This window comes from Empidonax traillii, unplaced genomic scaffold (genome assembly GCF_003031625.1).
Source record: "Empidonax traillii isolate 1590-97213 ecotype Southwest subspecies unplaced genomic scaffold, ASM303162v1 scaffold152:size925058, whole genome shotgun sequence".
Classification (NCBI taxonomy): Eukaryota; Metazoa; Chordata; class Aves; order Passeriformes; family Tyrannidae; genus Empidonax; species Empidonax traillii.
The window spans coordinates 635,602-660,663 of NW_020955345.1; the positions used below are offsets into that span (position 1 = coordinate 635,602).

Genomic DNA, 25,062 nt, shown 5'->3' on the forward strand with positions numbered 1-25,062 from the left:
CAAAGGACAGCCTCAAGGCCATGAGGGAAACGAAAGCAGCATTCATACACATTGGCACAGGTTACTTTGCGTGGCTTTGCAGGGGATCTGTGGCCTTCCTCCATCCTCTCGTGCAGCTGGTAAGGCCATACAGGAGACTGAGAGCAACCAAAAAGACATCTTTGTTGGAAGAGAGCTTCAGAATAGCAATGTAACTTTAACACTCATCAGCCAGTACGACATGGCAGTGGTGGACTAAAACTGTGCCCAAAATACTTTGGAGTGTATTTTGCAGATGAAGATTCAGCCAGAGGACCATGCCATACTGTTGTGGTGTCAGTGTCCAATTACTGACAAGGAGAGAGACGATGAGATGAAGTCTGAAGAATTTCTGATGTCCTTGTTGCCCACCAGTGCTATTTATCCATGTACTCTTATGGAAAAACCTCAGGTCTTTGTATGTGGCTCCCCATCCTTGAAGGTTATGTTACGTGTAGCATCACTGACATTATGCTAGTTTGGACATCACATGTTATCTTGTTAAGTTACTAAAGTCATCCCCACACTATCCAGATAGGCCACATAACTCAGAAGAGCTGAAATGAGGCACTCAGATTTGCCCTGACAAAGGCCTGTTTTCCCATTCCACTCCAACGAGCCCAGGCTGGCACAACACAGGGCACAAGACCAAATGGCTGTCCAGTTGTAAGGCACAAAAACACTGATCTGCAGACTGAGATGTGCTGATGCCATGCAGTAAGAACACAGGTCACTGCTTTGTCATTAAATACCTCCAGCAGAGAGGAAGTGCCTTGGTTTTGCTGGTATTTTTCCATAGCACCTGAAACAGCCTGCATTGAACACAGCAGCTGCTGGGCCAAAATTAACGGAGAGGGGGCTGCTACCACTGAAAGGGTTTCCAGCCTTGCCCTCTTCCTCTGCTCCCAGAACTTCTTGCATCAGATTACAGAAGTATTCTTGGGTGAAACCTAACTCTGAGGTATGAGACCAATTTCCAGATGACACAGTTCTGCAACAGTGCACAGCATGATCAGGGTACAGCTGCTGATCTGTCAGTGCCACAGAGCAGCATTAGTCCATCTTCTTTAAATTCAGATAATTAGTTAGGTAATTATGAGGTAGTATCACCCATCACAGCATGACACTGACACCTTCTGCCCTTTTATTCATATTTTCCTCTGCCTAAGATCTCCCTGGTGTGAACAGGCAGTTTCAGGACAGCAATGGCTGTTGGCACTGCGGGGTTCACTCTGATGTAACAAAGCAATAGTGGTATAAAACTGGTATTGGCAACATGCAACTGCAGCAGAGAACACACAGTTAATTTGGTTAGGAACTGCAACAGTTTGCTATCGGTACAGACTTCCTGGTGAGACCTAAAGCAGGCTGAAGTGCTTAAAATGTGGCCTGCCATCAAGGCATGTACTGTCCATGGGAGGGAGTGATGGCAGAGAAACAAACCATTCAATACTGGTGGGACTGCTTCATCCAGAAGGGAGGGAACAGTGGTGGGAGATGATGGATTCAGCCAGCAGCACTCAGAGCTGCACACCCATTTGCTCCCCAGCCTCACAAACCATCTCTGTAGTGAGACGTGTGTGGCTGTCCCCATGAGTGTGACACCACAGAGGTCACAGTTACAGCTGCATCAGGTGGAGGGACTCTTCACTTGCACAGCACTAAGAACAAGACAGAACAACAACAGTTTCTGTAAAGATATAATGAAATTATATGAAAAGTTACAGGGATTCCTTGGCTTTCAGTTACTGCAGAAGATGCAGTTTCCACTGTAGATTTTTATTGAATTTTGGTGGAGTAAAGACGTCTGGATCTGAAAGGCAAATGGAACAAGTGTCAGAACGGAGTAACAGCAATACAATTTCTTCAAGAGCTGTCAACTACTTAGTTCACTTTTCTTTGCATCAAAGGACACTGAGAAATCTCTCAATATCTATCATTTCTCTTTAGTGACTGATCACCAGCCTGCACAGAGGAGTGCCTCCAGGAGAACTGCTTACACAAAAAAATCAAATCCCCTCTCAGTTGCTGTTACTGTTCAGAAAGAGGAGGCAACGAGCAGTGTCACAAATCAGAACTACATTAATTCTCCTGTCACTGGGCAATCACACACAACAGCCAGCTTGCTCTGTTCAGCGTGAGTAAGAGCCACAAGGCTTTTTCTGGAGCCAGCCCTGGCAAGTGGCAATAGGCAAGTCACATACAGAGGTTCATCAGAGGATTTTCCCAGACAATTCCAGGACTACCAGGGAAAGAGACTGTAGGAAAGTGGGAAACAGGGAAGACAGGGCAGTTGGGACAAGCCCTTGCTAAGTCTCTCAGCCCTAATTTTGCATTAACTGCAAGAACTTCAAGATGGCAAAGTGACACGACAGACTGTAGCCTGCCCTGGTCAAGACCCTGACTGCCAAAGCCAGATAAAAAAAATTAAGCAGGTAACTTACAAGAAGAATTATCTAACACGTTCCTTAAGAAATCAGATTTTCAATTCCCTTACAACAGACTGACATTACACACACAGGAAGACAGGAGCACAACAGACAGTTTTAGCACAGGAATTTGGAGTAAATAAGCCTTGTTAAGGTGGCTGCTCACTTGCCATGAGGCAGGACAGTACACCATAAAGGAAAGCAAGAAACGCCTACTGCTGAATATCTGGTACAACTGTTGACAGGTAGCAATGACTGGAGAGCCTCAAAGCCCACTAACCTGACATTTCACATCCACGCCTAACTCAGAGCCTCAACTAACCTTGTACAACAGGAGGCATCGTCCTCTTCTGCTGGTAGGCAGCCATAATGCTGTTTGCAGTTGAATTGGGTCCCAGGACCTGTAGTAAGAAGCAATAGCCATGTTCCAACCTGAACAAAGCAAGGCTAAGAGCAGGAATACTCTCAAAGGAAATTCTGCTGTTACTGTCCAAAACCAGAAGCACCTGCCTGCAGGAGACCTCAGAGTGCAACGTGAACAGGAATGTCTGATCAAGTCCAGTACTGTCTCAGAAAACTTAACACAGAGGCAGAAAGAAAACTGCTTTTGTACAGCTCTGAAGGACACAGAACCCTTATCCCAGCATCGACTTCTTCACAGCCCTGTAAATGTCATGACTTGGCAGTACTAATTTCATTACAGCACCATCAATATTTTAAGTTCTTTTGGGAGTCTCAGTTCCCTGTCACATAGAAGACTGTTAATCTGTCTTTACAAGTCCTGCTGATCAGCAGTTAGGGAGAAGATATTGGGGAACATCTTGTGTTCACCATGAATGCTCAGAATCCACTTATTACAAATAAAGACTTTTACTCTGGAAGGGAACTAACTACAGTCCTAGTGATGTCCTTATTCTGCATTAAGCTGAAGCTTAAAAACCTGACATAAGCCTTCTCTTTGCAATATACTCCTTATGATATACTGGTTCAGACTAAACTGACTAGTCTGGTAGCTTTTCACAACACCAGGTTGGACAACCACTACTCTAGTACACACAAAAGCTATGCTAACACTTCTACCATTAGGCCTAAAAGTGAAAACAGCATTCCTATGTTCTACAAATGTCTTAAAATAAAGCTTACAAAAACAAGTCACCACTAGGACAAGGTAACACAAGCCTCAGGATGTCCAAAGTAGGCTACACCTGTTGTACACATCTAGAGTGTATTGACTTGACAGGTACTGCACAGAATGTCTACTGAACCTCTATAGAAAAAAAAAAAAAAAAAAAAAGCAAACCAGATTTTGAAAGCCAGAGAAGGATTCTGGGCTCTTTGCTGAGTAATACAAAATACTGGTAAACACTTGGTATTGTATAGCAGGTGTGATAGGTATTGTGGATGAGCACAGACCAGGTTGACAGAGCTCTGTTGCAGGTCTGGAGTCCAGATTTCTGGGAGTGAGGTCTCCATCAGCTGCAAAACCTCTTCCAGGACTTGCTGCAGTGCCCCAGCTTGTTCATCGTAACCAAAGAGCACAAGCTGCTTTAGAAGGATGTGTATATCTCCTGCAAGAGGGAAGAGAAGCACAAGCAATAGCAATTAACCCAGGTATGCTAAATAAACAGCTGCTTTTCTTTGCTATCAGTGCATAGAAAGGACAGTGGCAACTCAGAATTGGTTCTGTCCCTGTCCAGCCCCCACAGAACCCCAGTACAAAAGACAAACCTGTAGCGAAACTGACAAGGCCTCGCTTCTCTGCTCCCAAATTTCAAATGCAGGGAGCTCACACTATTGCATGGTATTCCAACCACAGAGACAGAGGAACTAAACCAAAGCCCAACACAGATGGTTGTACAAAGCAGACAGCTTTTCCTTCCAACACATACAGTAAAAACAAGGGGGGACACACTGCCTCAGCTGTCCTCACAAAGCAGAGTGGATTAAGACCACCAAGTGTCCTACCTTTCACAGACTCAACAGCACGAACATTTTCTCCCAGGACTTCCAGAAGGGCAATATCTTCAAAAGGACTCCCCTCCTTCAAGCTGTATTTCTTCCGCTCAGCCTTGCGCCGGTTCTTTGAGGATCGCCTGAAAAGGAGTGCACTCAATTACAGCAGGGTAAGTCTGAAGGAACATCAACAGTGTGCATGAAACGTGTTACTCGAGTCCTTCCTCTCTACAGTGGCAGGGGACTGCATGCAAACTTCAGCACTGTGACCATGTTTTCAGTGCTACTCAACCAGTAGCCTTTGTGGTCTGGAACACCAGACAGGAGTCAAACTGTGTCTGCTACAAAAAAAGACTGCTCTGTGTTCCAGCAAGCTTAAAGCATGGCTCTAAGCACAAAGCAGTAGTCGCTATCAGGCAAGATGAGCTCCACTTGAAGCACTGGTGCCAGGGTCAGTGCTTGTGTGTGCACATTTTAATTTTTGCTGTATCCAGAGCCTCGTACCCATTGTCACAGGAAAGCAACTTAATTCATAGGCCAGACTTAGCTGCACAATGTTCCCAAGTGATCAGCACTCTCTGGTGCAGGTGTGCTGCATACTAAGGCTGCATGCTCTTTCTTTTTACATCTGGCCAACAACAAAAAAAGTGGCCTAAAAAGCCTACAGTTTTCCCACAACTGTATTTTTCCACATTTCAACTGGGAATTCAGAAGTGGTCTCACAGACTACACCAGTCTGTAACACCCCCCACCCCACCCAGCCGCTCATATTCTTAAGAGCACTCAAAAACAACGCAGACACCCACTGTGGGAAGACCTTGGTATGAGATTTAGCAGCAGCCCCCACACACCAAGTGCAGAACCAGGGACAAAGAACACAAGCCATGCACACAAGCTGTTAATGTTTGAGAGGCTCTGCCTGTATTCTCTGTCAAGCTTTCTACAGCCAGCTATTCTGGCAACGTGCCCAACACCCACAGAGCCGGATCCTGCCCAGAGTCTGTGTTCACAGCTCCTCTGCTGGGCACTCAGTTGCACTAGTAGCTTCTGGCATTTTCTGCTCTTTCCTTTCCAATACGAGTTAAAATAACTATGAAATCCCTGTAATTAAAGCAGTTTCAAGGCACACACAGCTGCAAGGAGCAGCATGCTAAGCATGAGCAAGCTGACCTCCCAGATGCTGATGCTAGAACAGACACTGCCTAATTTCGAGGCCAGATACCTACGCTGATATCCTTGAATTGCTGTGTGAATATTTGCTGTTCGTGTCACTGGCTGTCACAACACTGCTGGTTTCAGAAAAAAGCTCCAATTCTGGGCAATTTGGCACTTCATAATCTGCAAAACATGGTAACAATTGTCACAGTATGGAAAAAGATCAGATTTATTTCAAGTTTTCTCCCTGTGTGGTCAACGTAGTTTGCTGGGCAGATTCATTCCACCTGCTGGTGCCCTGGAGCATTATGGCTCTCAGTCCCACTCAGCCAGCACACGAGAAGGAACAGCAATTGTGAGAACACCGCTCCTCTTCCCTGGGGGGGATAGTGATACCGAACAGTAGAATCAGAAGGATGGCAATCTCAGTGCAGCAGATCTGGACCAGGACAAAGCATTCTGCTTTCAGAAAAATTCCCTGAGCCTGTGTGAGCTGGCAGGTGAATATGGCTACAAGTACTCAGCAGAAAGGATACGCAGAGCACTGTCTCACCCAGCCAAGATGGCACTGTGGAGACAGCGCTGCATTCTGCTTGTGTTCCCGTGAACTCAAGATAGTGCTGAAAATACAGAATAAGGAAGGCAAAACAACCACGCTCCAAGTATGGTATGAGCAGGGCGTGAGGAGAGTGCTGTTCTACTGCTGTAGATGGCACTGCAGCTGGGGGAGAGCAGAGCTCTGCCAGAAGGAAACCACAAAGAAACAGATGATCGCTGTTACTTATGCAGGATAAAGTCATATGCACTTCAATACCAACCCTGCAGGCTCTCACAGGCCTTCTCCTTCATCTCTCGGACCACTTGCAGGCGACTCTTATAACGGAGAAATGCTGTTTTCTGAGAATCTAGGAAGATCAGCTGACTTTTCTGAGCTGTTCGTGAAGAAAATTGGAACATCAACGTTTGTGCAAGAGAAACAGAAAAGCACAGTCCTCAACAAGCTCAGAAGTCAGGTACAGAGCACACAAAAGGACTCAAGTAGAAGGAAATTCAAAGCTTATAATACAGACCACCAAATAAGATACAACTGGATGTGGAGTGAATTAACCTGCCAGACAAGTGTTTTCTAGAAGAAGAGTCTTGTTTCTGTTACACGAAGACCAGAAAGTTCTGTGGCTAAGTCTGTTTCCATTAATCTAGAGATTTAAACTAAAGAAAAAAAAAAATTCTTCAACTAATAAAGTCCATAACATGAGAAGAACAACGAATAATGGTAACAAAACGTCCTTCCTAGATAGGATACTACAGCTATCAAGTACTTTTTTTCCACAGAACTACTCAAAACTTATAGGACAGCCAGCTACTTTCCTAGTTCATAGCTCTGCTGCCACATGTGCTCTGGAATCAGGACTGTCCTGCTAGTTCATGGACATGCAGACACACACACCTTTGCAGTTTGTGACTGTGAGCTCTGGAAAAGCTTAAAAGGAGCCTGACTAAGCTAAAGAGAGCCCATGGCACTGCAGGGCTTCGAGATACATTGAGTAGAGCCAAAGGCAGCTAACTTGAGATGCATTAGTCAGGTGGAAGCAAAGCTTCCAGTACTGGAGTGCTGTGACTTCTCTCAGATCCAGTAAAGACCTTCTTTAGCCTCTATAGCACAAAGATCAGATTCTTGCAGATTCACCTTCCAGAATAGCAGGTTTGAAGTTGGTCTCCAAGATATCCAGTCTACCATACTTGTGAATCTGGATTAGGGAAAGGAAAGAATGTATTATTTGAGGATCTAACCCAGATGATATCCCTTTGTTCTTGCACTCTAAACAAGTACTTCCTTTCCACAAGAATTCTTGTTCTTGTGCTCTGAAATGTCTTACCAGCCTTAAAGCATCTTCCCAAAGAGCCCCTTCTAAGAGCAGGAGAACAGCCTCTTCATAGTCCTAGAAGGAAAGAGCAACCATGGGCTGCCACTGATGTTAGTAATACACATTCAGGTAGCAGCTATTCAGATGCATATTTCTGTGCAGCAGTGTCACAGTCAAGACAGGAAAACACTAGTGTGCCAGGTACTTGAAGTGTTGATATAAAAAAGCCAAATAAACAAACAAAAACCACAAACCCACCAAAACTATGTTACTTCTACCACAATAAGGGGAAAACCCTCTAGAACTCTGTCTTCCTTACTCCAGCCCTCACGCTTCAGCTTTCTGAGACAAAAGGTTTCCATACCAAAGCATGGGCAGCTTTGTGAGTGGAAAAATTCAGGGACACAGCATTTATCCCCACCCTGCTCACTGCGTCACCCGGTCCTGCTCTGCCCTCCCCAGGGGAGCCCATGGCACAGACTGTTTTGCTGTCAGCGTACATGGAGCCACATATGGTGCAGGAGAACAGACAAAACATGGACGGTGTATCTACCTGACAGAGGGTATTACCGGGGCACAGACACGAGGGTGATACGTTACCTGAGCGTACTGTTCCAGGAGTATGGCTGCCTCTGCATGCCTTCTCTGTTCAACTAGTTTTCCTACAAGACAAGGTGAGAGTTTCAGCTTTTCAGGGCTGGATTTTGTGCCACAAAACTACAAAGTAGAGGAAAATCCCACTCAGTGAAGCACTTCCTATCTGCTCACACACACACACTCAACTGCTAAATTACAGCTGTAATTTAAGAAGGGCACCAGAAAAAAGTATGAAAGAGATAAAGGACATGAAGGATTCAGAAAAAGCAAATATGGCAGTATCCAAGTGTGGAAGACTACACTTCTAGAATCCATATTCCCACTGTGTTAAGTGCGCCTTTCATAGACTGGACCTCTGGGAAAGGCTGAAGCCAGGACATTTCTCTCGCTGCAATATATGCCAGGTCCACAACACATCTCACACATGCAGTCTGAGATGCACTAGTGAGCACAGATTCTGCGACCAGCTACCTTTTTCTCCTGCATCAGAACAGCACACAGCTTTACATGTACTAGGTGGTCCTAACTGCTAGCAGGCTTTAAGGGGAAAACATTAAAATGCAGCTCTGAATTATGCAGTAGATTTGAAGAGCTGTGATTAGGCACAGGACTTGCATCAATGATGTCCAGAGGCCTCAGGAATGTCAGACACTTCAGAGCATGTCTATTCCCCGAGGTTAACCCTAAGGCAATATGGAAGAGCAGTTTAACAACCAGTTGCAAGGAAACAACGCAAGAAGTCAGCACGGGGCAGCCAAGGCCACAGCGAGCTTGGCAACTCCTGGGTGCCTACCAACACAGCTCCAACACATTTTGGTTCCTTTGAGAAACAAAGGTGATTGCACAAACCCTTGGGATCTTTGCTCTCATTTAAGGAATATGCTGCTGAATACTGAAGACTCAAATTCACTGAATTTTAGAAAAAAATTAAATGAACCATAAATAACAACAGCCACTTCTGCTCTGTACACTTCCACCTCCTCAAGGCCTACCTGCCATGCTCCGTGCCAGACCGGACAGCTCATCCTTTGTGTAGCCAAGCCGTGATGCCATGCACAGGGCCTGCTGCCAGCTGCCACTGCTCTGAAAAGCATCGAGTGCTTTCGCAAAGATGCCAGCACGAGCAAATATCAGTGCAGCCTGTTCACACAGCTGCTTCTGAATCAAGTACTCCCCATATGCATCGCTGATATCCTGCAAGAAGAAAAATAAAAAGTTAGCTGTAAAGCCAGTAGCAGTCCTCCATTAGTAAATATTAAGGGCCCATCAACAAAAGCCTACTACCCCCTTCTCCAAGGGGCTTCCAGGCAAAATGTTTCTACCTCATTTCAAACTTCTTATCAAGCCAAAGGCTGATGATCAGCATATGCAGACATTTCACAGGGCCAAAGCAAGTGACACGGGGAGGTACCTAATTCTCCAAACCAAAGGCTGAGTAAACTGATACTGCAGGAAATCAGACCCTTCTTCCCCACTCACATGAGCAGTTTTTGTTAGAATGTCTCTCTGAACCAACTTACTTCAGGAGGCACACACTGGCACAAGGGAACAAGCAAGCCCCGCAGTTCTAGGCACAGGCTATTTGAAGCTCACTATCTCCATGAAGAAAGGACAGGCAGATTTGACTGGAAGGCCATGAGAGGAATAATAGAAGACTCCCAGTGAATCATTCAGGAACAGACCTCCCTCATGAGTAAAGAGTTCTTTCTGCTTTCACTGTGTTGCAAATAGACCAAGTTTCTCTATTTCCCCTCTTATTCAATCTACTCCTTTCACAAAGGCTTGTGTGTTGTGTTTTTACAATATCTAAATTAAATTATATTAAATGCATTTATGTTTTATCTCAGCCTTGGGCAAGCTAAAGTTCTTCAATATTGAAACCGACAAGGGACACTGCATAGAAGGAAACAGCACAACTGCAAGTGTCCCAAGCTCTACAGCACTTTTCAGAACAGTTTAAGGATAACAAAGTTTCTCCATACAATCTGCAAGCCAGACAGAGGTCAAGATAGGAGGAAGTCTTTCTGTGGTTATGGACGTCTGTCAGCACACCACAAGATAGTGCAGCACAAGAAACAGGAATTCCAGGTGCTCTCTGGGTCACGAGACCAAAGAAATAACAGCCAGTCCTTCAGTGACCAGGCCCCATAGGGTTAGTCCTAATAGTCACTCCTGCTGTCATCTCAGAGGAGCGTCTCAGACAACACTGGAACAGCAATGACCCACAGAACCTGAACACAAGCAGCTGCTGTTTCATTCCTGCCCTCATGCAAAGTGCTGAGGACATGCTTGAGGGAGACTGACAAGCTTGGACACTGCAGTGTCATATCCTTACACACCTTGTACTCCTGAGTGCTAGAGGGGTACAGCTTCAACGCCTCACCGTACAGATTCTGATCCTTCACCAAGTTCAGAAATTCAGAGAAGTGTTCAGGACCTGCAGAAATAATGTACTTTTCATAAAAATGAAAGAGAAAGCACACAGCCCTCACAGCTCCCAGACAGTCTGGGTTCATAACATCAAAGAGCAACTAGAGGTGCACCTGTTCTACTACTGTAAAATCAGGCCGTTCACTTCCTTGAGGTTTGCTCCACTTTTGCCAGAGATACCAACTGGGCACAAGTCACTTAAGCAGGAACAAAACAAAACTTGTGCTTCATGATCACTCCCTGCACCAAGCTACCCTTCAAAAAGCATGCAGTAGAAGTTCACCATGCATTACCAGGAGGGAAGATGACCTTGTGCAATCCTTCTCTTTCTTCAGCTATTTTACCCAAAAGGCTCTCCAAAATTAAAATGTTACACTGCAGAAATTCTCCTTAGGGCACCTACCACATTTGCTGAGGTGCCCAAGAGCTTTTGTGTATCTCTTCAAGTGTCTGTCTATTGTGTATCGCTGATAATTGGTTTCCATTTTCCGGAGGGTATTTAAGAAGGGCAAGTATTCTTTTGGGTCCTGCAAAAAACAGTAAAAACTGCAGTTGAGCTAATCTGCTAAAATCCTTATTTGTCCCCATTTTCACCAAGAAAGAGTCCCATATTTGAAAATACGTAATACCCTAAAAAGGCTTTTTTTTTTTTTCTTTCCAAATGTAAGTAATTTCAGAGATCAATTCTGTATATGCACTCTTGTCAGGAATGATTAACTTAAATTACCTGGCTCCCACATAGACTTTGGCAGCATCTAAAGGCTGGTGACACTTAAATTTCAAGGCTGTTATGTCATATCAGATATTAGTTTCTATTAGATATTATCATGTATAAATTTGCCGCCATAAAGCTGATCAATGTCCCCCACACCAAAGGTCATGAAACCCATTTACATGAATAGGGTGTTCTAACTGATGGACAGCAAGCTTTATTGCAACATTAGGAAACTCTGAAGATCCTGATGGGCATTTCCACTCAGAAATTTCACATTAAACCTGCGTAAAGATACACACTGCTATCATAAGCACCACCAAATAAGCAAGAATGGCAAGAGTACAGAGCTGGGAATGGAAGGCCTGCAGTCACAACACTGCAGACACCAGTCCCTCCCTCCCTCAGAGGTATTTTGCCCCACTGTTTTAGAGCAATACCATTTCACCTTGAGCACAAGCAAGTTTCCAAAGCTGTGCTCAAGAAGTACTAAGGGATGCACAGATGTGACACCTTTCCAGCACCATCCCAAGCACACACAGGACTTCTGAGCAACTGGAATCCTGCCTGGGTTGAGAGCCGTTATTAAAAGAATATGCAGTCTCATCTGCAGACTCCAGAGAACCTTTGAGAAAGCAAACAAATAGTTCCTTGGCTGGAACTATAAGCAAAGACCTTTTGAGACTTCTCTGCCACCATGATGACTAAATCGAAGTCATACGTCCCCAAGGAATACTCATACAATTCGTTGACATCCACAAGGAAAAGCAGGTACTTCAGTGCTTCTTCTGCACTCACAGCTTTGATATCTGGAGTAAAGCTTTCTGAAACAAGATAAAGAAGCTATGACATGATCTGTTACACCACCAGCAGTGGAACCCTGATGTGAGGGAAGGATGCATCCTCAAGCACAACCCTGACCTCAGAAAGGGACCCTCAAACTAACAGCTTGTTCTGTCTTGCAGAAGAGGTTACTCTGCCTTTCCTGGGCAAGTTCAAGAACATCCCAAGCACAGTAAATTCTTAAGTGCGCAACTGTGACAAGTTAGAAGCATCACCATAAAATAAAGGTTTGCCAGCTTGAGACACTAGGACCCAGCATAGGAACTCCCTATCCCATCCTTGGAGAACTGGAGTTCCAACTGGAAACCAAGACCAGGTCCAACTCTGGAATAACTGCTGACAAACCCAGATAAAAGGATGAGCTGAAGGCATGTACAGGAGCATATCTTAGCTGATATGCTGCTGTACCTAAACACACAGAAGTTTCAAGTACCTTTGTTTTCTGGCTGACTCCATAAGCAGTCACCTGAAAATAATTTTCTGGGTGAGCCATGCTAACAAGTGAAAACATTGAGGAATACATTCAGTGCAGGCAGCTCCATGTGCAGCTGCAGTGGAAGCTGCAGCTTTGGGGGCCATGAACTGCCAACCCTTTGGGCTTGGGGACCTGTGGCCCTGCCACAAGACCGGACACTTGGCTCAGCAGGAACTGAGGACTACTAGACTTTTGTGGAGACAGACTGTGAGGCTATGAAAGCTCTTGTAGGCCGAGGGGTCCTTTGTTCAGGGTCCCTTCTCAGAGGCACCAGCTTGAGCTGTTGTTATTAAGCTATTGCACCAAGATTAAATTATTTTAAGGATCTGAGACTCTGCCGTGGGACACCTGGGGTTGTAAGGAAACCTGGTCTGACTGTGTGTGGGGGTGGGTAGCTGTGAAGGGGCTTCAGTCCCAGCTCAGGTAGTGCGAGTGTGACTGCCAGAGTGGCACTTGGATGGTTGGAGAGGGAGGTTCCCTTAACAGAAAGCTGCTGCAAACCACCCATTTTCAAAACTTTTGAGTTCTTGACACAATACCTCGAAGATCATGAACCTTCTGGAGAGCAATTTCCAGTTCTGGAGGACTTTTCTTTACATGTGCTGTCAGTATTGATAAGCAGTATCTGAAAAAAAGGGAACCAGTGAATGAAAAAGCGAGAAGGCAAACGCTGCTTATTCCTTTTTTAGCATGGTTTTTGCAAGTTCTAATTTACATTTTAGTAAAAATAAAAAAAGCCATTGAAAAGAAACTTCTCAGGCATGTTGATCTTTCTAAAGGAAGGTAGGAAACATGGGAAAAGAACAGAATATACTAGAGAGGCTTTTCTACTCAGCATGACTCCTCACACATGTCACAATGCTAGAGGTCTGTTTTGAGTAGAATGAACTTCCTTACCATGCCAGCCAGCATAAGGAAGAGAACACACCTCTCTCTGAAAGTTCACATAGCTGGACACAGTTTTCAAAAGGAAACTTGGCATGAAAATAGCCTTTTTTATAAAATGAAAGCTTTCTAGGATGTTATTTTTACCTTCATACATTTCAGAGTTACTATTTCAAAACAGCTTTACAGATAAGGAGATGCTTTGTTTTCTGAAACAGTTTGCTGATAAGTGTCTAAATTCTCTGGGCTCAGCCGCAACTCACCCCCTGTTGCTCCTCTATCCACTGTTTAACATGTGAGCTGCCCATAGCTTAAAACCATTTCACTAAACACTGTTATTATCCCATTTTCCCACCCTTTATCCTTGTCCAGTGTTGGTTCATCCAAGGAGGATGGCTACCAAAAAAGCTAGTAATTCAGAAATGTGAAGCTGATGATCTACAAAACAATTCAGTCTCAAATGGAACAGCTGAGATCTTTGCAAAGGGTCAGCTGTTCAAACAGTCAGCAACACACTGATATGACAATCTTGCTCATGGTCTCTCCATCCCCATACCACACTGATCCTAAACAGATTGTACTTCTTGAACCCTTATAAGCATCCTGCATCTATTATTTTAATTCTGGTAGTAAAATGCTGCTTTGCTGTCTGTGGAATTATCAGATGTTGTGGTTTCCAGGACAGCATCCTCCGCAGAAGGAAGGTATGGTACACCTTAGTTTTGTGAACCACAAGCTCACCTCAGACAACCTGAAGCAAAATAACTGATGTCAAAGACAGCTTTGCTTTCTGCCAGTGACTTAATAGAAATCTCCCTAATGGTTCCCTTCACCTACAAGAAGAAAGTGCTCACTTTTGAGGGTCAATGTGTTCCATGGCAACCCTCATCACATCACATATGAGGTTAACTTTCTTCTGATCAGAATGCTGGCGTGGTTGGGCATTACTGCTACCATTCAGAGATGGGTACATGCTCTTTGTGAAATCTTCTTCTCTAAATAAAAACACATGACATGAATAACAGCAGTGTCCATCAGAAAATCCAGAACAAAGACAGTAACATTAAGAAACACAAATGCATGTAGCAAATTACTAATCAACAAAATAGCTATGTCATGCTGTACTGACACACAGCCTGTCACGCTACCAGAAAGCTCTCCAAAATCTCTTATCAGTCCCAATTGATTGTCAGCCAAGAGAGGCATAAAAAACCTACAATAAATAGTCAGAAAACTACTTCAGTTGCACGGAAAAAAAAAAACCCAAAAAACAGAAGGCAAGGTTTCCAAGATACTGCTGTCTTGTACTAAATCCAGTATGGATTTATCCACTGAGCACTTCTGAAAAATAAGACATTTGCTATTATTTCTGGTCCGGTCAAAACTGAAAATAAACTGGAACAGTGAAGTGATAGCTCCAGCTCCTAAACAATTACTTCCTTCAGCAAGCTTCAGAAGTCCTGAAGCTACCAATGCCTTAAGAGTTTCATCACTCAGCCTTTAAGAAAGAAGTCAGGGGACCTGATTTGGGAATCCAAGCAAGCATCTTGGCCTCAGGCTCTAGATAAACAGTGCCATCTTGCTCCTCTTTATGTGGGAACAAAACTTTCTCTGTTCTCGTTTACTGCTGTGCAGCAAACCAGAAGACAAGTCAAAGGAGTCGTGCAGGGTATTAATTCCTTGCTGCAAAAATCTAATGGCTGCCTGCAAGCTGGAATTCCCAACAAGGCAGACTGACTCTGAAACTACTGAGTTTACTTGGGCCTTTATGACTCAACATGCCAGATTTCTGACTCTGTGCACCCACACTGAAGACCTGCCAGTATTTTGACAAAATTATGTACCACCACTGACTACATGCATGTTCCATTTGCAGAATTATACTCACTTCAGTTCTGTGAAAAATAAGTTGATATAGTTCACAGAATCTATTTGCCTGATAAAGGTTTCTGTGTTTTCCAGAAATACCTGAAACGAACAAGAGTATTACCACTGTTACTCTGAATATTCTTGGCACATTAAGTACAAGAACAAATTCAGAGACTTTCTCTGAAAGTACAGGGTGAAGGAAATGCTAAATCTAATCTGCCTGCATGATGATGTCACAGTGCAGAGCGGTGCAGAGCAGCCATGTCTGCTGAAAGCACCACCTACTATTTTGAACCCTGTGTTCAACGGCGATGGATTCCAGGGCAGATTAGCATGGCAAACATCACAATAGAACTGGGCATACTTGCCTTGGGATTGTGGTCGTAGAGAAGATTGAGGTTGATTCGCAGCTTCCTCATACACTGAAAAGCTTCCCTGAACATAAGTCTAGAGGAATGAGTCAAGTTGGACAGTTTACACAGTGGATAAGACGCAATATCCGCAAATAAAGGCAACTGACTAGAGCTAAGTGCAGAACCAGTGGGAGGAGAACAGCCCATGCAATAAGTTGGGTAGATTGCCCTCCTGAAAAAATGTGCAAGGTCACCACAGTTCACTGCCAGCCCTTGCACCGGGACACACAAGCATGCCAGGTGGATGAGGCAATACAGAACTTCCATTATTTTGTCCTCGTAAAAAGAGAGTGCTACATTTTAACCTCATGGATCAATTTCTGTTTCAGAAAATTTCAGTGCAAGTGAATTAAGTAAAAAATGGAAACCAGCCAGCTTCATCATGAAGTGATTGAAAAGTCTGGAGAATGAAGCAGATGAAGATTTCTCCCACCCACACAATCTCAGCACATGTAATAAGACCTTCAGTGGTGAAGACAGAAGGACGTGGCACTGCTGAAAGATGGACTTGTAGCTGGTAGCCCCAGAAACAGCTACGTTCCCTCTAACAAGGTCAATTCCCCTGAGTTTAGCCTCTCTCTCTTTTCCAGGTCAGTCAGCCTCTAACAACTCAGACCAGGGGAGAGAAGACCCGAACACACCAGTGCCATTTACCTGTCTAGCCACTTCCGAATCTGGGCAAGAACCAGAGCTCGGTGGTGAACAGTCTCCAGATTCCCTCTTGGCATCTGTAACACAAGAACCACACAATTACTTATTTGTAGTTACTCTGACTACATTGTAGGTAAAGTGAGGACTGGCCAATTTTCTAGGCCTGTCTGCTACTTGCAGGTGCATGGGCCTGTTTGTTCACTTCAAACGATATGCAATTTCAGTGACTGTGGAAAAATATCTGAATTATTCTCAGTTTAGAAACATTCCTTCCTCAGGAGGCTCGACTCCTCTCAACCAGGCAAGACCCAGAGCAATCTCATCAGGTTATTCAGGTTAGCCCTGCTCCGGGGAGGATGTTGGGCTCCACACCTCCAGTGATGCCTCTCAAGTGACATCTTCCTCCATTCTGTAAATCTCTGCTGGTTCTGAAGAGTGAGCTCAGCACTTCAGACAACCTTAGTGCCAAGGCTAATGGAGGGCTGCTAGCAAGTGCTAGGAAGTGAGTCTGAGATTCACAGTGAGAAGCCACAACATGCAGCACTACACTCCCTTAGCCATTCTGGATTTGAATCATCCTTCCCAGTTCTGTCCATACCCGGCCGCCTGTGCTGCAGCACTACGGGGCTGTTTGCATGATGGCAGCCAGGTGCTGCCCACTGAGACGGCCCCCTACACACCCTGACAGCAGACACGGGCAGAGCACTGACCTGCAGCACAACCTTCGTGTCCTGGGGAACGACGGTGACGATGCGTGAGCCTCGCTCCACCTTGCGCAGGGTCTCGCTGTTGGGTGCAGCAGCACCGCTCAGGCCAGCCTGAAGGGCTAAGACAACATATTCATCAGCACACATGGCACACTGCAGCACAGCGCCCCAGTACGGCCCTGCTGTGCAGCCCAATAAGTTTGTACTGGACTGACTGAGTCAACAATACACCAGTGATCAACAATTCCTGACAGGATGGAAATCTCTCAGCGCAAACCCCTGCTGCAGAGCTATGTCCTCTGTACACAAAGCAGAGCTATGTCCTCTATACAACAGGATCACAAAGCTCAACAGAGCAGATGAGAGAAGCACAGAAAGGTGTAAAGCACTATTAAGTTGTCATCCTGCCTTTACCAAGGCCATCATACTTCTCATATCTCAGCCAGGTATCACCAGAAACTCTTTCTACCGTAATCCCTTCCTACCACACACCCACAGATAGCACACAGACCGTTATTTTTTTGGACATGGAGGGGAAGGAGCGAATGCAGGGCTAACCTTTTGAAAACAGTGAAGGGACAACAACTACAGAACAAATACTGCTGCTTGTGAGAAGCATGTGATATATAAAGTCAGTTGCCTACGCTTCTTGCTCTCTGATAGATTTCTAAAAGCAACTCTCTTACTCTAGTATCTTAAGCAGTTCCTTTGAGGGTCCCAAGTACAGCAGGTTTGGATATGAAAAATGGAAACATCTTGTCTTCCTAGACAGTGGCCACAAGCTACCAGCAGCAGGCAAACAGTGCTGACATTTACCTTTCACTGATAAGTTCTTTAAGCAGAAGCACTGGCAGGTGTGGGAGTTGGTTGTCACCAACAAAAACTCATTGTATGTTGTGAATGAGGTGATGTTGGAAGCAACCTGTAGAAAAAAAGTGAAGTTTATCACTGTATAGACCAGAACAGAAAAGCTGCCTTTGGCAGAGGAAAAGGGGATGCAACGAGGAATAAAAACTTTGGTACCTCAACATCATTAACAAAAAACCGGCATCGATCTGTGAGGCCCAGGATCACCTCCTGTAAATAAAAAGGATGACAACTATGACCTATCAGCATCACAACCTCCAGTATTTTACAAAACTGACAAGCACTGGATTGAAGAACCTTATAATTAGGTAACAAGTACCTTATGGATTACTTAGAGAAGCTGCACAGGAATTCATGCAACCTCTATTCCAGGAGGGCTCAAACATCTTTAAACAGATGTTTTGGCTGGAAATCCAGATTGGCCTACCCTGTAATTGTACAGTCATAAAACAGAAGCAGAAACCACACCAGAAATTTATGTTTTTCTGTTCAGCAGCACTTGGGTCCAAAATACCAGAGGAAAAACAGCAGAGTATGGCAAAGCAGTTTCATACAGCATTCACTGGGATGCACGCTGAAGTTAAGAAACCCTGAAACTATCAGCAAAACAGGTATTCATTCTTAAAGCTGCTGCAGCTATCAAGAAACCATCACCAACAGGAAACACCAGCAGTAGGACATCTGAGGAACTCAGTGCAGCCGTATTTGCTAACAGGTCAAGTTCATATAAAACAGAGCAAAATACTCCTTTCAAAAAGGGCACGGCAGCGACTTTGCGACTGCTGGAAATTTTCAATCTGAAATGTCTTGTTCTTTAATGACATTCTTCATTATAGTCATAGATTGGGGTGACTGGGTGTTAACTGCAATCCATCAGAAATGCTTTGGAAGGCAAGGAAAGATATGCTCTCAGGTCTGCACAGGGCCTTATGAGAAATGCCATAAAGAAGTATCACTGGACCCTGTGCAGGGGATCATGGTGCACTTTTGACACAGAGAACAACCGAGTAGGGAATTTAATCTGCTCACAGTCTCACTTACTTCACCACTGATCCTTGTGATAGAAGTCTGCACACAAGGATAGGGGAACTGGACAGCAGAGCCACTGCTCGTCCGCCAGGGCTCAAGGACAGGAGTAGAAGCCTCTGAGAAGAAAGGAAGATCAAATTGTTTTCCAGCCAATCAAAAATTCAGACATTAAAACTACATGGCACAAGAAAATCAGAGCTGGGAATAAGCTACACTATCTGAAGAGGGGAGGAATGCCGACACAGAAGTCCAGGACTCAGGAGACATGAAGGCATTAACTTCTGGGACTCAGTAGCACCTTTATTCCACCAGAGAGAAATACCAAGGATGTGGCAGTCAGTCAGCACTGAACTTTGTGTGTGTGCATATATATATATGTGTATGTGTATAGATACATAAACACATACACACATACATAAATACATATATACATTTAAAAAATTAACAATGTTAATTGCTTTCTCACACAAATCACTCATTTCAGCCCATTTATGGGAGCAGAGGGAGCATGAAAGGCAGCACCAACTACCCAGCAAGAGTCATTCAAGTCCCTGAATGTCAAATCGTCTCATTAAACCTTCTAAGAAATCTGTAATAACTACAACTAAGACCAGGTACTTTAACAGGGCCCAGCTTACCCCACAGGTATTTTAGGATCTGTCTATCAGCTAACTGCAGAGCTACAGTTTTGGTCACTGGGCTGCAGCACAGGCTGATCACCTCTCCATCTACAGGTGTAGACAACCTGAAGCAAGACAGAGGAAAACACAGAACATCAGTTACAGGAGATACACTTAAAACCTATATCCCACCTTTCTTTTGGCCAGATGGAAAGATGCATATTTCCAGCATGGACAGATATTTTGTTCAAGTAAGGATCTTCTTCAGTCTTTTCATGCCCGTGTCAGCTGACAATGGCACCACAGAGCACCAGCAACTCCAGCCAACAGGCATTTGGCTAACTGAGCTGGATACTGTCAGCTTGCCTGCAGCATTTTGAAACCCACACTTCTTTTGTTCTGTTCTACGGTTCGTATGTAAATCAGCCTGTCTTTGATGTGTGCGTGCTGCAGAAAGCAGCCCTCTCCAGATCTCTCTGTGAAGGGTATTTTGGTACCCCAAGTGGCTTTTTTTTTTGTGATCCGGTTTTAATTCAGCTGGCCCCACAAAACCAGCAGGTGAGGAGGAGGAGAAAAGCACTTACAACAGCTAGCAGTACCCTTCTGGACCTTGATAATGGTGGGCAAAGAGCAGAATGGGGGAATTCAGTGTCATGTCCCATCCTCCTGCCCTGAGGGCCTGGAATTCAAGAGAACAGAGCTATTCTGTACTGACACAGGCATGTCAGCATGCACACTGCTGCTAGGCTGGGTGTAGGCATTAGGACTACGTGCAAGTGCTGACCAGTGGGCAGCTTAATGAGCTGTTTGGTTCTCCTGCAGGAAGAGAGTCACATTCCCCAACCCACAGCCTCCAGGCTGCAGTCTAGTAAGAGACTGTCCAGAGGTGTTCTGAGACTTCAGCCACAGCTGACAGATCTCTAGTACCGTAAATTCAGGCACTGTTCCTCAGCTCCAGCCACGTGAGGCACTGCAGTCAGATGGTGAAGGACAGACTGAGCAGCACCATGACCTCGACCAACCACCAGGAAGCTGCTGTCTGGCAGCCAGGTGAGAAATCGGAGCCCCAGGGGATCCATCAGTTCACTGTTGTCACGGCCCACATCAACTCTGTCACAAAAGAAGAGAGATTGGGAAGCAAACGGAACTTGATTTCAGTAAGCCACCTCACTGGAGACACAAAGGTCTTCCTAGGCACAGCAAGCCTGGCTGCTCAGACACACAGCATGGCTGGGAGGGCTCTAGTGCAGAAACACAGACACTCAAGGCATAAATCCTGCCACAGGCTGGGCTGGAGGTAAAGGATGAGAACTAGAAAGCCCCTTTTGCTTTCCTGAGATAGTACTGCTTCCACGCCAACTGCCTCAAGGAACAAATGAAGAGCAGGGTGGGATTTTTAACCTTGTCAGTGTCTCTGCCATGCAAGCAACTCAGTTGCTCAGTGTGCCATGATCATGGGCCAGGGCACTGCACAGACATTCCTTTATGCTTCTGCTTCCAGAGACCAAATGCAGCACTAGGCACAGGAAAGGCTATCTCAGGACTGTCACTGAGAGTCACTGCTTCCACTAGACAGGGACCTCAGTCAAGGGCACTTCCCAGCACTAGTTGCAGCCACAGTGTCAACTGTGTCAAGCTGTGACCTCTAAAGCATCCAGGTAGGCACAACGTTCTTCTTGACACTACAGCTGTATTAGTTCTGTATTACCTGTAGGTTTTATCCAGGTATGGTGTTTCCACAGCTGCTTTAAATCCATTTCCACCCACAGCTCCTAACTTGACAGTAGGGTCATTCACCGGACTCTGCCCTAGCAAACACAAAGCAGAACAAGGCAGACTTTGGAGATCCTCTCAAGAGAGCCCCTTTCAGCTTCAGTCTTATAAAAAAGTAGATCAAACTATATCAAACCATTAAAGAAGTCAGAAAATCCATTTCTACTTCTACAGCCAACACATAATTCTCATTAAGACTCATGCTGGAGCAGACAGTTACCTTGCAATGTTACTGTACAAAACAGGGACAGCAGTAACAGCCTGTTTCCTCACAGCACATTGTATGTAGGACTCTGGAAAGTGCTGGGTGCCCCAGATAGATTCTCAGACATCTCCAGTGCCAATCAGCAACATGCCATCAGAACAAATTACCCAAGATACTGTGTGCTGCACTCAAGCTGAAGCTAGTTAGGAGGATATTACCAGCAAACAAGTACTGAACACTGTCTTCTCACAAAGTCAGTGCACCACCAAAATGCTTCTGTGTCACCTAAACTACTGGAAATGAGAGCAGAGCTTGAACCCACAATTAAACCAAACCTGTCTCGTTCCTAACTACTAAAGGTTTGAGTGACCACCACCCTACTAGTTCCTCAGGGTACTGCTCTCAGGAACACAGGATTTCTTTTAACAAGGCTGTGCAACATGCTCTCACCATATCTGTACACAGAGATCCTGTTATCAGCATCCAGGACAGCCATGTCCCCACTATGATTGAGATCTGTGTGAAATGCAACCTGATTAACTGCCTGTTGGAGCTGGAGCTCATAGGTACACATGGGGGGAGGCACCACAGCATGCTGGAACACTGTGACAAGCACTTTATCTGTAAAAAAAAAAAAAAAGAGAAGAAAATCCAAGCTGCACCCCACTCCAAATGTTAGTGAGGCTCTTGTTGGGTTCTTTACTGGTAGTAGGAATAATGTTGCAGGAAAATATTTGCTGTGCTCTTAGTAGTTAACTTCAGTGACCCACTTTTGAGGCTTCCACCAATTACATGGACCCTCTCGGTAACAGCCTTACAGAAACAACAGTAGAAGAGCCATAATCCCATCCAGCCTGCATACAAAAGGCTACATTACCTCTTCTAACTCTAGAGCTGCAAACCTGTCCCACTGCTTACCTCCATCTATGACAGCCACATTTGCCACATGCTGACCGTTCTCCCCTGTCCCATGGTCCGTGGCCCAGTGCCAGTCGTAGGAGAGGTAACGCCAGCCCTGGCAGAGTATGTGCAGTCTATACAGGTTCTCTCGGTCCCACAGCAGTGACACCAACTGATCTTCCTCCAAGCTACCAAAATGTAGACTTTGCTTCAGGTACCAGTGGTAGTTCCCTGTGGTCCACAGCTGAACTGTAAGAAAAACAGTTACAACAGACTAGTACTCCAGCCCAAACCCTTCCTCCCCACCACCACTGCTCTTCTAGGGGTGGGTTATATGCAATGAAAATAACAGTTCTGGCCTTCAGTCCATGAGCTGTATCACAAACACCCAGCACAAGAAAACAACAGACTCTGTGCAGAAGAGTCAATCTTGGAATTCATTGAGGTACCTTGTGACAAGGTAGCCTTGTTCCATGAAGGGTTCACACCTGTAGCATTCCATTTATACCACTTCCAGTTACAGCAGCCTGGAAGATGCTTCAAGGTCAGGCTGAACTACCAGTTCTTCCTGACCAACTGTGCCGGTTTTGGCTGGGGTAGAGCTAATTTTCTTCACAGTGTCTAGTATGGGGCTGTATTTTGGATTAGTGCTGAACACATGGTTGATAATATAGAGATGTTTTTGTTATTGCTGAGCAGGGCTTACACAGAGCCAAGGCCTTCCCCGCTTCTCGTACTGCCACACTGGTGAGGAAGTTGGGGTTGCCTGGGAGGAGACACAGCTGGGACAGGTGACCCAAACTGACCAAAGGGATATTCCAGACCACATGGCACCATGCTCAGTATATAAAATAGGGAGAATAAGAAAGGGGAAATGTTTGGAATGATGGTGTCTGCCTTCCCACATAACCATTGCAAGTGATGGGGCTGTGCTCTCTTGGGGATGGCTGAACACCTGCCTGCCCATAGGAAGCAGTGGATTAATTCCCTGCGTCGCTTTTCTGGCGTGCACAGCTTTTGTTGTCCCTATTAAACTGTCTTCATCTCAACCCATGGTGCTGGTGGGGAGGTTGGAGAGTGACTGTGTAGGGCTTGGCTGCTGGCTGGGGTTAAACCATGACACCAGCACTGCGGTCTCTAAGCCATTGGTGAGCCTCCTCAGTGTCTCCTAATTTGCAGAAAAGTACCCACTGCTGACCACACTTGCAGGCAAGTGTAAGAGCCAGAGTATCACATACTGCTCTCACCATAAGTACTTGCGCTAGAGTTTTCCACCTTGACGTCTTCCAGCCAGACAGCCAGGACCGTAGAATCCGCATTCCAAAGCAGTTCATTAACCTGCAGACACAAACACGGCTCTTACTGATATTGTTGCTCCGAACTTGTTTGCAAGACCAGGAGTTGTTCCTTATCTTCAATAATGTAAGGTGCACAGGTTAACAGACAAACACAGCCCTCCTGTATTGCAAAGCTCCCAATAGCTGGAGCAAGGGAGTTCCACAGTTGAAGAGGCCACAAACATGACAGCAGTGTTCTCTTTGCTTTCCTTGGCACTAAGGAAGCATCTGCCAAAAGACCTCTCAACATCCAAAGGCAGAAGCTGAAGTAACATCCTAGCAGTAGCTTCTCACTTCTCTTCCTTGGGATAATGTCTTTGACCTCACTCAGCTGGCATGATGAATAGCACCTATGAATCATTTGCCTGACAGAAAGGATACGGGGCCCAGCAGCACCCCAGTGCTACAGTCACTCTGTACTACATGTCTCTACTATGAGCTTGCAGAGGACATTGCATCTTCTCCACAGGCTTCTTCAGTGTTATCCTTTCAGATCACTTCTTCCATTAAGACAGGCACTAAGTGTTAAGTTAAAAACTTCCTCCTGGTATCTGCAAAAGATCTAGTCCTCCTCTCCACTACACTCTCATCAAAGAAGCCCAGATACAGAACTTACTTTGACCTGTCCTTTCTGGAATGGGAGGGTGAATTCGCCATGGAGAAGTCCATTTTTCTCCAAAAAAACAACATCCTGTCTGTTGGGTTTTTCTTGTGTAGATGCTATCAGGTTTCCAGAAGGCCTTAAAAAAAGAGTCAAATGAAAAGTTATTGCTCACACAGTCACTAGCTGTCATTTAAACACCAATCATTTCACATTTTCTCCAGCGGCATGAAGAAAGGGGCAGCAGAGGATGTGTTTTCCTCAGCACTGAGCAGACAAAGTCATAGGTCCAGCAGAGACATCTTCCAGAGCTCATGACATCCCCAGGGGAGCAATTAAATGTCAGCACTGGCAATGGGACCTGTAATATTCTTATTTATACAGTTGAGTCCCAACCCACTTGACAATGACACTATGGGGACAATCTAGCCTTTCTTCCCACATGTAATGCAAGTATCCACACCATCTATAATGCTAATGCTGCTGCTGCTTTCGAGAACACACGCAGGATCACTCTCGAGGAGAAAAGACAACGCAGAAAGAATCGCGTCTTGTCGATATCACCTGGAGAGTCTTTCTGCTGTACGTTCTGCAACCGGACTTGTCTGTCTCGCATTGGCCTTTTTAGCCATCAGCGTGCTTGTAGCAAGCGTGGGTAGAGCCCCTCTCAAATCTTCGTTCGCGAAGCCTAGCCATGATGATGAATGCAAGTATCAGACTTTTCAAGG

The 25,062-nt window shown here is 45.1% G+C and overlaps 1 protein-coding gene across 1 annotated transcript in view; it reads right to left on the reverse strand.

Annotated features, from left to right (window-relative positions):
- Positions 1-1,704: 1,704 nt before the first annotated feature.
- The window catches only part of ELP1 (elongator complex protein 1), a 30,561-nt gene continuing 7,203 nt past the window's right edge, over positions 1,705-25,062 (reverse strand). Inside the window, exons 8-36 of the mRNA XM_027884674.1 lie at positions 24,350-24,473; positions 23,644-23,734; positions 22,415-22,645; positions 21,947-22,117; positions 21,227-21,326; positions 20,446-20,628; positions 19,537-19,643; positions 18,911-19,014; positions 18,026-18,079; positions 17,819-17,924; positions 17,006-17,121; positions 16,299-16,372; positions 15,600-15,678; positions 15,251-15,330; positions 14,217-14,357; positions 13,017-13,102; positions 11,835-11,983; positions 10,851-10,974; positions 10,357-10,454; positions 9,010-9,211; positions 8,021-8,082; positions 7,433-7,495; positions 7,243-7,303; positions 6,374-6,487; positions 5,627-5,738; positions 4,413-4,540; positions 3,861-4,015; positions 2,770-2,848; positions 1,705-1,831 (exon numbers count right to left, since the gene is read on the reverse strand). Of these exons, the coding sequence (XP_027740475.1) occupies positions 1,764-1,831; positions 2,770-2,848; positions 3,861-4,015; positions 4,413-4,540; positions 5,627-5,738; positions 6,374-6,487; positions 7,243-7,303; positions 7,433-7,495; positions 8,021-8,082; positions 9,010-9,211; positions 10,357-10,454; positions 10,851-10,974; positions 11,835-11,983; positions 13,017-13,102; positions 14,217-14,357; positions 15,251-15,330; positions 15,600-15,678; positions 16,299-16,372; positions 17,006-17,121; positions 17,819-17,924; positions 18,026-18,079; positions 18,911-19,014; positions 19,537-19,643; positions 20,446-20,628; positions 21,227-21,326; positions 21,947-22,117; positions 22,415-22,645; positions 23,644-23,734; positions 24,350-24,473 (3,262 nt within the window). The 3' untranslated portion in view covers positions 1,705-1,763. The remainder of the gene's footprint in view (positions 1,832-2,769; positions 2,849-3,860; positions 4,016-4,412; positions 4,541-5,626; positions 5,739-6,373; positions 6,488-7,242; positions 7,304-7,432; positions 7,496-8,020; positions 8,083-9,009; positions 9,212-10,356; positions 10,455-10,850; positions 10,975-11,834; positions 11,984-13,016; positions 13,103-14,216; positions 14,358-15,250; positions 15,331-15,599; positions 15,679-16,298; positions 16,373-17,005; positions 17,122-17,818; positions 17,925-18,025; positions 18,080-18,910; positions 19,015-19,536; positions 19,644-20,445; positions 20,629-21,226; positions 21,327-21,946; positions 22,118-22,414; positions 22,646-23,643; positions 23,735-24,349; positions 24,474-25,062) is intronic.